At 42.2% G+C, this 10,678-nt stretch overlaps 1 protein-coding gene across 1 annotated transcript; it reads right to left on the bottom strand.

The window, feature by feature from the left end:
* Positions 1–1,284: 1,284 nt before the first annotated feature.
* On the bottom strand, positions 1,285–10,296 carry vtg2 (vitellogenin 2). The gene is made up of 34 exons (XM_086263441.1): positions 10,256–10,296; positions 9,914–9,934; positions 9,661–9,812; positions 9,313–9,564; positions 9,051–9,212; positions 8,813–8,961; positions 8,575–8,725; positions 8,329–8,486; positions 8,085–8,250; positions 7,879–8,004; positions 7,575–7,793; positions 7,249–7,466; positions 7,057–7,154; positions 6,845–6,969; positions 6,613–6,717; positions 6,383–6,502; positions 6,112–6,295; positions 5,922–6,015; positions 5,643–5,828; positions 5,394–5,544; positions 5,096–5,312; positions 4,227–4,996; positions 4,093–4,137; positions 3,945–4,013; positions 3,647–3,853; positions 3,421–3,563; positions 3,095–3,233; positions 2,862–2,991; positions 2,569–2,752; positions 2,383–2,477; positions 2,195–2,289; positions 1,903–2,068; positions 1,601–1,762; positions 1,285–1,509 (listed from the first exon to the last, which is right to left on the bottom strand). The coding sequence occupies exons 1-34, from the start codon at positions 10,293–10,295 to the stop codon at positions 1,400–1,402; spliced, it is 5,409 nt and encodes a 1,802-aa protein (XP_086119567.1). The 5' UTR covers position 10,296; the 3' UTR covers positions 1,285–1,399.
* Between the last annotated feature and the right edge of the window lie 382 nt (positions 10,297–10,678).

The raw sequence follows: 10,678 nt of genomic DNA, 5'->3' as shown, positions 1-10,678 counted from the left end.
CCCCAGGTGAGGGGTCACCCAGTAGCCACGGAGCAGAAGCCAGAGTGAACTGAGCCGCCGGCCCAGAGGCCGGAGGCCCAAAGGGCCCCCTTTGCCCCGGAAGAGGCCTGACCAGGCAACAGGCACCAGGCCCTGCCAAGTAGTCACCGGGAGTGAGCTGGTACATACCTGAGCGCCCAGCCCTGGACACAGGGAAAGGGCGGCACAACGAAATACTTTTCTTTGTTATTCTCATTTTAAATGTCTAATTTTTAATAAATAATTATCTGAATCTTACAACCAAAGTTTTTATCTGATGTAAAACGTATAGAAATCATATATAAATACCAATAAGACTGTACATCACTGTCACAACAGCGTTTGTTTTCATTCAAAGGCCGATTTTTTGTCCCAGTCCAGCCCTGAACGTAGTCAAAAATGGCCAATTATATTTTGGACCTTAGAGGGTTAACCCAACAAATCATAAAAAATTAGGTTTAAATTTTTATTCGTGACAGTGTAAACTTGTGTAAATTTAAGCATGTAACAATCAGATTTTTTCTAACAAAAAACAAGTTAGACTTGAGTTTGTAAACAAACCGCCCCATGTTGTGTTGCTTTCTGCAACTTAACATGCTATACTTATTGGGCAGGTTGTAGACAGGTCCCTGTTTACGGCTACATTATAATGATGTGAATAAGCCAACCTTCCACAAATCAAGGAGTGCACTAAAAGGGTCTCTTTCACTTGTACCATGATAAATGTTCCTAAACTGCTTAGGTTGTATTACAAATGTAATTTTAATGTGAGCTCATGACTACTGTGCTTACAAAGATTTCATGTTACTGCAAAATGTGCAACAAATACATACAAGAAGAAGATGAGCAGATTTCTTTTAGAGTTTCTTTAGTAATCCATTTTTATCTAGTTTAATCTTACTCTGTAAAATCACTTTGATGTATTTTATTTACATTTTTATTGGGGGTTTTTTGTATTTATTGCATTTCTTTAAGATTTTAATATTTTGAGCTCCTTACTGTATTATATCAAGCTTTTTACATAACATTTTATTGCATTTGATTTTGATTTATTTTATTTATTTTACTTTTCTTTAATTTTTCTATTCAGTTTTGCTTCTTTTGAGTAGACTTGACCTCACTGACATCTGTTTGTCATGTTGCATTTTTTCAAATTTTGGTTTCTGTGACTAACTTTTGGGACAAATTAAGTTGATCTTATTTATGTTTTGTTATAATAAAGAATAAGGAAATAATAATAATAATAATAAAAGATGAGCACAACAGTTTCATGCTTCACATGCTTTTCCAATTTATTTAAGTTTACAAGTTGAGCCAAAGCTAATTAACAACACCTGTCTAAAACAGAAAACAAAATGTCATGTGGCCGAAGGCAATGAGCTCAAGCACACTGAGGAGTGCAGCGACAGGCCAGGTGGGCTTCTGCAGTATCCCTCAGGTCGATGCTCTTCTCGAAGAAGCTGCTCAGACCAGAACGGTTCACAGTTGTTTCTGCAACAGTGAAAAAAGAGAAGTGATTGGAGACTGTACGTGATACTAAAACAGAGATAATGTTTTTCAAAGAAGCGTTCTTGCAACTCACCACTGGGCAGGCAGTGAAAGCCAACGTTGACGGTAGTGGTTCTCACTGGGATACAGCCGGGCAGGCACTGCAGCACAGGCTCAACAGAGTAGCATTTGGACTCCACACCTTCAAAGACCATCTGCTTCTCCAGCTTCACAGATTCCTGCTTGATGGAACACTCTGGAAGAGTGTAGAAGGTGAAGGTAAGTATTGTATGTGTGCATTGTTTGATGCCAAATATTCATTGTTTGTGTTGTGACAGTTTGCATTGCAGGTAATGTTCTCTTAGAGAAAGGTCAAGGAAATATTGCAAGGATTACCGGAGGGATCACGGCAGGTGTTTGAAGACAGAACCCAGGAGTGGGCGTAGCTGATGGCATCCTTGGTCACCTGTTCACTGGGTGTGCGGTACTCATCTCCGACATTTCCGCTTGCCGTTCCACAGGCTCCACAAGTCTTTCCTTTCATCCAGTCTGCAATTTTAACCTGAAATAAAAAAGTTCAGATATTAGTACAATGTAGATTAAAGCAGGTATACAAATAGGAAATTGCCTCAGAAAATAATAAATATGCATATTAGATATATGTATTATCAGCATTTTTTTGTATTACCCTCATCTCGTTGAAGCCAAGGAAGACCTCCTGAAGACCATGGCTGGGTGCCATGAGAGCAATGCCTTCATTTAACTGTCTGATCTGTATATTACCTAAAGTAAGTGCAAATATGTATAAGCATGGTTTCAAATGGCACAATCTGGCAGTTCAATATTTTTGTTAAATTAAAAAAACATAACAAAAACCTGATGGATGCAGGTATGGCAGGTTGCTTTTAGGGATTTCAACTCCGTTAACCATCACAACAATAGCGTTGTTCTTCCGATACATGTCCACATCGCTGTTGAGAAGCAGTTCAAATACATATGATTATTTTTTGGCTCACAGGCTGACCATTATTTCTTTTCCACATAAATCCTGGCTGCTCTTACATGTCTGAAATCTTAACATTGATCTGGTTCTGATCCTGTATTTGGTCTTTCTTCAGCAGAACCATGAATTTGAGTTCTGGTGTGCAATCCTGAGCCAAGACCTGGTAGCACGAGTGTGGCAGCTCATTTCTAGCTTCCTTGTTGTTGAATGTGGTCAGTGTGTTGTTGATGAGGGAGCATTCAACTGAAATGGAACGAAAAGGAAATCACAAGTCAAATCACAGAAATATGAAATCTGTTTTGGGTTTTTTTGTTGTTGTTGTTTGTTAAAAAAAACATTAAAATATTTTTACCTGCGTTAGCTTTGGTAACTAAATAGGACATCTTGTCAGCCCAGTTGTCCCGGGATGCTTGCAGCTCGGCGGCAGTGTTTCCAATAGGTAAAGCAACAGGTAGACACATCCCACGCTTGTAAAGGATCGCCTGGAATATTAAACAGTCAGAAAGTAGTTAGAAACACTCTGAGTGACAAAGTGCATTGCAAACATTTTCAGTGCATACAGAAGAAGGGGCAACAAAACTGTACCTTTGGTGTGTGCATCACAATATTCATTCTTGTCTCAGTAGCAACAGCTACAGTCATTTTGATCTGATTACGAGGATTCTTGGCCTTTGCGTAGTTTACTCCAAATGCTTGACCAATAGGGATCATGGATTTCCACGCCCTAGACAAGCATAAAGGTTACTGAGTGTTTTATAAAGCTTTTATCAGTTTTCAGTACAAACGACAGGTTCGAGAGGATGTCAGAAGAAAGTAATTGCTATGCACTGCCATCTGCAAAATGTCTGCAAAAGCTTTTTGATAAAAGCACTGATTATATGCATGAATCGAAATAATGTCCACAGCTTTACCTCTTTGCGTAGTGCTTTATGCTTCTTGGCAGTTTGTCCCAGTTCATCTTCATGCGGGCTGCGGGCTCATGGCCCAAAAGACCAGTTTCAGCTATAATCGTGATGGAGTATTGCTTGCAATCAACACCCCAGGATATCTTGGCCTAAAATAAATTTCAGTGAGTTAAAGCCTAAGCATCATACCTAATTTTAGTTGGTTACTTCCTCATAAGTTCATTATGTTTACCATCAGCTTGTGCGCGCTCAGCTGCACAGCGTCGGCACAGATTTTCCAGTTGTCCTTCCCAGCGACTCTGGCAAAAATCAGCTGCACTCTGTTGGTCTGTTTGTCCAGGTAAGCTGCTAGCTGGTATCCCTGGACCTTGTGGTCGACTCTCACGGCACGGATTGCAATGGACATGGCAGGAGTGAGTGTGTTAGCGAGGTACTTGGCCTAAAAGTGAAAACCAGAGGTTGATATTAATAATTATGTTTATTCCCAGTTTAATGTGTAACACCGTAAATATCTTCATTTGACTGATCACCTTATTGTAGATGGAATCGAAGCTGCGGGCACTGCTGTGACTGCTGCCACGCTGTGTGGAGATGGCGTGCTGCAAACAAGGAAACCACACATTTAGCCTGCTTAAACAGAAGACATGACGGAGCTTTGATGTGATGCCTAATAATTACCCTGTGGACGTGGTTCTTTCTGAACTTCAAGGCCAGCAGTTGTTGCTGTAATAGGAAAAGAATTGTAAAATAAGTGCCCCACATTCCATAAAATTCCACACACGTCTGCATGCTGCGAAGAGAGGATGACTCACCTTGGACTGAGCACTGCGCCGAGAGGACCTAGAGCTTGATGACTTGCTGTTGCTGCTCTTGCTGTTCTTGCTGTTCTTGCTGTTCTTGCTACTCCTGCTGCTGCTGCTGCTGCTGCTACTGCTGCTGCTGCTGCTGCTGCTGCTGCCAGATGGCCTGAGCAAGTATGAAGCACTGGAGCTGTTCACTCTGGTTCTTCTGCTGCTGCTGCTGCTGCTGCTAGATGTCCTGAGCAAGTATGAAGCACTGGAGCTGTTCACTCTGGTGGACGTCGTGATAATAGGAGCAGCAATGTCAGCCATCTTAGGTCTGGAGCGAGAGGAGGACCTAGAAGAAGATCTGGAAGATGATCTGGAAGATGATCTGGAAGATGATCTGGAAGATGACTTGGAAGAAGATCTGGATGATGAAGAGGAGGAAGAGGAGGAAGAGCTTGAGGGAGAGCGGCTTGACTGAGAGCTGCTAGACTGGGACATTCTGGAGCGAGACCTATGGGAACGAGAGCTGGATGACTTGGAGCTGCTGGAACGGGAGCTGGATGAAGAAGACTTGCTGGAGCTAGAGCTGGATGAAGAGGAGCTGGAGGAGCTGGAGGAAGATGATGTGGTGTTCTTGAGACCAGGTGCCAGTATTTTCTTGATTTTCAAGAGGACATTCTTATCCTCAAGAGCTTCCTCCTCTTCGCTCATGTCAATCGCTTTAATCATATTTTCTGCTGCTTTATCTCCGACCTGAATCTCAACTTCAATCTTCTCAATGACTGGTCCAGAAGCTGGAATATAAATTAAAGAATAATAATTAAAAACAAAAACAGGACTTTTCCACAATGTTTTGCAAATTTGTTAGGTTAAAGCTTCAACTTCAAGTTCACCTGGAGCAATCCTAACAGAAGCAGCATGCTTTCCCATCAGAGCGTAGAGAGGGCAGTCTCTGATGTAGGCAGCATTGTGAGATTCAATCTCAGCGTAGGCCTTGAATCCTAGCATTCTGCTTGAAGCACGGACTTTCTTCCTGTAGGTTTTAGGGAATTTCATTTTCCTCCCAATCTTACGTGGCAGGTCAGCAGGAATGATTTCAGATGACGCAGACTGTAAAACCACAGCAGAGATCGCCACGTTTATTTCAAAAAGTTAAATGTTGAAAATAGGAGGCAAGTGAACCAAACTTACCATTCCACCAGTTATAGATGATGCCATTCTGGAGATCTTTGAGTTGAGAGAGGCCTTTGAAAGTTGTGATGCAGCTTCAGGTGACATCAGTGGTGTGCTTCTTGCGACTGGGAGGTCTTCCACATTTCTCGCAATGGCAACCGTCTCAGCGCTGTATGAGAGAAAAAACCCCACCCAATAAAAACAGATGCCGAAAAGGACCAAAAATCTTTGAAATGCATGGCAATTAGTGACAAGGCATGTACATACTGTGCAGATGCAATTGTGTTAATGCCCTGGAGAGACAGGAACTCAACCTTGAAGTGGCCCTTAACAATGTCAATCCTTGCTTTCATCTGTGCAGGAACAGCTGTGTAAACTTTGGCTTTTGTCATCACTGCAGCCTGGATTAAGGCGGTGTTCACACCCATGACTGCATAGGTCTGTATGGCAACACTGCAAAAAGACAGAAAATATTTATTCATTAAGAGTTATCTCTGAATTCATTCATTAAACTGCGGAAAAGAAGCTTCTCAAGCTGTTGTGTACCTTGGAGCAACTGTAGCCCTCAGTTGAATATCGGACTCCACAAGCTGGGAAACCCGGTAGTTGACAGGCAGAGGTGGTGACACAGTGGCTTGGACTAGCAAAAGAACACAAGAGAACAATATATTTTTCATATCAATATCAATATATTTTTACCTTTTGTAAACTTGTAAACTGTCCAAATGAAACTTACCTTCAATGGATGCAGCAGTCACAGCGGATGTAATGAGGCTGATCTCCATGGGCAACCCAACAGTGGTGGGAAGGATGCGACGGAGCTCACCGAGCAGCATTGGTTTAGCAAAATGTGTTGCGTAACCAGACATCATAGAATTTACAGCATCTCTGAACATGTTTCTCAAAGGTCCACTTGCAAACTGTGAAGGTAACGTTGCTTATTAGTTTCAACTTAACATAATGCATCATTACTAAGAAACCATATGAGGCTGTGGGAGAAACCGTACCTGGATAAGCTGGTCAACCTTGGATTTGTCAATGTTGACAAATGCAATTTCTTGTCCGAAGAACTTCACATACATAGAGGCCAGGGCCTGGCTCGAAGGATTAGCCCTCCACTCATAAAGCTATTGTGGGAATAAATTAGGTTAAAAACAAGTAAAAGAAAAGTCAGCTCTCGTAAAGAAAATGTGCCTCAGAATCCCATTTTCACTCTTGCCACAGTAGTTCAACTTACAGCTCTCATGGCTTGTTTAATCTTGGTGATCCTGTCTGCATTCTCAGAATTTTCATGTCGTCTTTTCAAAAGAGCCTCCTGGATTCCCTCAGTCCTCACTCCAACCTGAAAAGTACGTTATTGAATGCATTCGAGTGCAGATACTGAAAAATGTATGGTTTACATATTGAAGCCATTGAATTGCATTGCCGAGTGTTTTTTTAGTTACTTACTTAACATTTAAACGTCTTACCTCAAAAGCATCAACATAAGCTCCGGCCATGTAAGTACGGGCTTTGGCCATAAACATTCTTGGTAACACGGTTGCAGCGTCATTAATGAAGACGGCGCTGGCGGCAGCACCCATCATCCAGGCATCTGGCAGGCAAATGGATAAACATCATCACACCACATGCACAAATCTAAGGTGTGCAACAGCGGGTTATTTATCTGCTATCGTCTTACTGTTATAGGTATCCACATGGAAGGCTCGGCTGTAGCGGAAGTTCAGTCTGCCTAATTTGGGGTTGAGGAACCTCAAGGCAACAGTACATGCTGCAGCACTTAAAATAGAACAAGGGGATATTTGAGATTCGATAGACTAGCATGCATAGATATAAAGCATCTTAGAAACATGAAAATCATTTAGGTTCTTACACAGAAGCGTGGTCAGGGGATGTGGTCTTGGCCATGGCCTTCATGTAAGAGTAGACAAAGCTAACGACCTGCAGGTTTTTTTCTTTGATCAAGGCTGTGGAAATGCTAGCTGCTAGACCCACGGGGAGCTTAGTCTCAAAGAGCACCATGGCAGCAACCATACGGAGTTCTGCGTGGAGATGCTTTTCCATGAGCAACTGAGCAGCTATTTCCTGGACCTAATGAGAAAGACCGATTACTATAGCCCCAACTGAACACTGCACACAAAATAGGTCTCAAGTATATTTATTGCTATTGATGGTAGGAATCAGAAAATGTAGTCTCACCATCTTGGGTTCCCTCTTTGCAATTCTCCTCAGAGCTAGAACAGCGTCGACCTGAACTTTGGGTGGGACTCGGGCAGCAGCACTGCCAAAGCCAGGCAGGAACTTCATGATTGTCTTAAGGCTAGCAGGATGTCCAGCGTTATCCAGGCATTTGAGAGCGACAGTGAGCTGATCGATGTCACCTGTTTCAACAGCCTCCGCAACTTGTCTATGTACAGGCTGTGCAAGAATGTAAAAAAACATTAAAGCCACTGATGTCTAAATTGAACTTTAGCAGAATAAAACATGTTCAAATAATACATACTGTCACAAGATCAGATGAGCAAGAATGCTGCGCTTTACAGAACCTGGAAATTACAGTGCCCCAGCCCAGCATCACAATCTCATTGAGCACAGCGTTACGTTTCACTCTGTGGTTCTCAGCCAGGCTCTGAAAAGTGGTGAAGACACAATATAAAACTGATTTCATGTCACTGCAAATATATAGGAAAGCTTAAAAAAAATACTTACTCTGACAAGTTCGATGGTTTTCTGGTCAGGTGTCACAGAGTGCAGACATTCCAAGAGAGCCATAGCAGCTTCAGTCTCACTTAGCTCATTAGCAAGGAGCTTCTCCATGAGGAACTTAAGAGCAGCATGAGTGCGAAGGTGGGGGACAGCATTCAGTAACCAGTACCTGGGAAAGAGGAGTACAATCCCATTATCCGTGTCATGTTAGTTTCTTGGGCCTTTACTGAATCAAAGCTGCACTTACCTGTGATCAGGTCTAGATTTAAACTGAGCCCAGAGGGACTCAATAGTCTCGACTCTGGCCACACGCATCAACTGGATGAGCTCAACAAACTTCAGAGGGGCATCTTCATGGACCTTGGCCACGTTGGAGGCTACCAGGTGGTTCAGAGTGCTGACAATCTGTGAGGAAACAAACAATCCAGATGAAAAGGTTTGTGGATACAGGGTGAATTCAGAAAAGGCTTTTTCCAAGTAAATGCTGCAGTACCTGAGCCTCGGCATGGGTGACCCTCAGAAGATGGATGGGTGTCTGGAGAATCTCGCTGCCGTGCTCGTACTGCAGGGATCCGCGGTGAACATAGGTGTATCTGGCATGATCCACGGGGGTGTTCTCGATATCCAGGAAGGTCAGAATTTGCCTGTGAGGGGAGATAATCATTCAATCAATGTGGCACGATGCTTATAAATCTGTAATGAAGCATAATATTTTAGTTTAAACCACATACTTAGACTCCATCTGAGCAGCGCCATTCAAAATGTTGAAAGGTGAGAACTCGATGACCTCTCTAGCAACAGCCTCCATAATCAGAGAACCACTGGGTGCTGGCTTCATGATGTAGTTATAGGAAGCAGTTCCCTTCAGGCTCTTTCCTCTCTGCAATTATAAAACCAACGCAATCTTCAAACTGCCAGCATGAAGACTTCTAGAAGAGAGATTATGAAACAACTAGAAAATGCCCTTACAGCTTCACAATCATGGCATTTCTCTACGTGTTCCAAGCCGACGTCCTTCATGATTTTCTCCTGGCAGTGGTTCAGGTCCTTGGTCTTGGTCAGATGAATGCGTTCGGCCCTCATGTCCTCCCTGATGACATAGTTGGTCTTGCACACACCGTGAGCACCAGACTAGATCACGAAATACAATCAAAATATAGATTGTTGTTATTTTCCGTCAGTGTTCAAGCATTTTGTATGAAGGACCTGATGAAAGCGAATTTTTTTGTACCTCTTGCATCTCATAGACATTCTGTGTCTTCTTTACATTCAGCTGCAGGAGGTTGATGATTCCCCTGTAGATATTCAGCACTGTTGTGGAGACACCAGCCGGTGCAGACACTCTCCCGACAACGCCATTTGTATACTCAAACTTGATCGGTGTCGAGAGCTGAGTAGCCAGGGCTGTGGTGAGCTTGGTGGCCGGATGGAAAGGATCTTTGGGCCAGATGCCACTGTACTCCAGCAACTGAGGGTCTACAAGCTGCAAAAAAAAGAGGAGAAAGAGAGAGAAACAAGCTATGTTTCAAGTTGTCTGTTTCAATAATCTTTCATTTTAATTCTGCCTAGTGATCTGTACCTTCAGAATGTAGTCGTTGGCACTTGTTGCACTGATCAAAACTTTGCTCTGGATTTTAACCCCAGCTCGAGCCAGGCCCTCTTCAGGCAAGCCGCCCATAAGAACCGCTTCATATTTGTACATGTAGGTCTTAACAGAAGCGAATCCTGGGGCTGTAAAAACAGAAAAAGAAACAAAGTGCATTTCTAAGATGAGGTAGAAGCTTTCTCTATTAACTGCCTTTTGTGTTTAACATAACAGGACAACAACATACCCAAGTTGGACTGGTCCCCCACTGTAACAGGAGAAGAATAAATGTTAATTTGGTGTCACAAATGACAAGAAATAGGGAAGAGAATTTGTAAAGGGATAATGATACTAATTTATATAAAATTTATGCTATTTTGCCAGAATGTGCTTAACATTTGGCAATTAGCATTGTTATATTCTGGCAGCATTAAACTGCTAGCACTGGCAGTAACAATTCTTCTCAGCTGCAAGTCTATTGAAATTCTTATTCTTAGTTGTTATCTAATTCTTAAAAAAGACTGTTTTTTCAGAAGATGAATTTTTAGTTCAATTTAACAACATTTAGTTGTAAATAATTCCTACTCACCTGCGAGAGCCACAGCAAGAGCTAGTACAAGCACCCTCATGGCTGGTGGATGTGAGGATCTGCAGGCAGAGGCGTCCTTTTTAAGCAGATTTTTTGCTGACGTTGCCCATCAAATGTATCATTAACTAAATGCCGGCTGTCTTTGGTGTTGATGTGACCATGCCCTGGTCATACAGATTAGACAAAGTAAATAAACTAATAGGAAACATCACAGATGTGACAAGTTGTATTGACCTGGCTCTTACCTTTCACAAATTTCCAGAGATTTCCCAATGTCGCAATTACAAGAATATGTTTTTCTTCTATAGCACTTCACACATTTTAAACACAATCGGTTTTCTAATCTTAAGCATTTCGCTATTTTCATAGGTATTTTAATTTATGAATGAATAGAAATATTAGCATACCAATATTTCAACATCC

The sequence above is a fragment of the Aulonocara sp. 'chitande type north' Nkhata Bay genome, linkage group LG15 (genome assembly GCF_057382095.1).
Source record: "Aulonocara sp. 'chitande type north' Nkhata Bay isolate Kocher_YH1m ecotype deep benthic linkage group LG15, A_spYH_male_GT1.1, whole genome shotgun sequence".
Taxonomy (NCBI): Eukaryota; Metazoa; Chordata; class Actinopteri; order Cichliformes; family Cichlidae; genus Aulonocara; species Aulonocara sp. 'chitande type north' Nkhata Bay.
This window is presented reverse-complemented; position numbering and strand designations above follow the sequence as displayed.

Coding starts and splice junctions, on each gene's coding strand:
- vtg2 (XM_086263441.1), bottom strand. CDS start 10,295: ATGAGGGTGCTTGTACTAGCTCTTGCTGTGGCTCTCGCAG. Junction 6,718..6,844: donor CTTATGTTGATGCTTTTGAG/GTAAGACGTTTA, acceptor CGTACTTTTCAG/GTTGGAGTGAGGACTGAGGG. Junction 1,510..1,600: donor CTTTCACTGCCTGCCCAGTG/GTGAGTTGCAAG, acceptor TCACTGTTGCAG/AAACAACTGTGAACCGTTCT.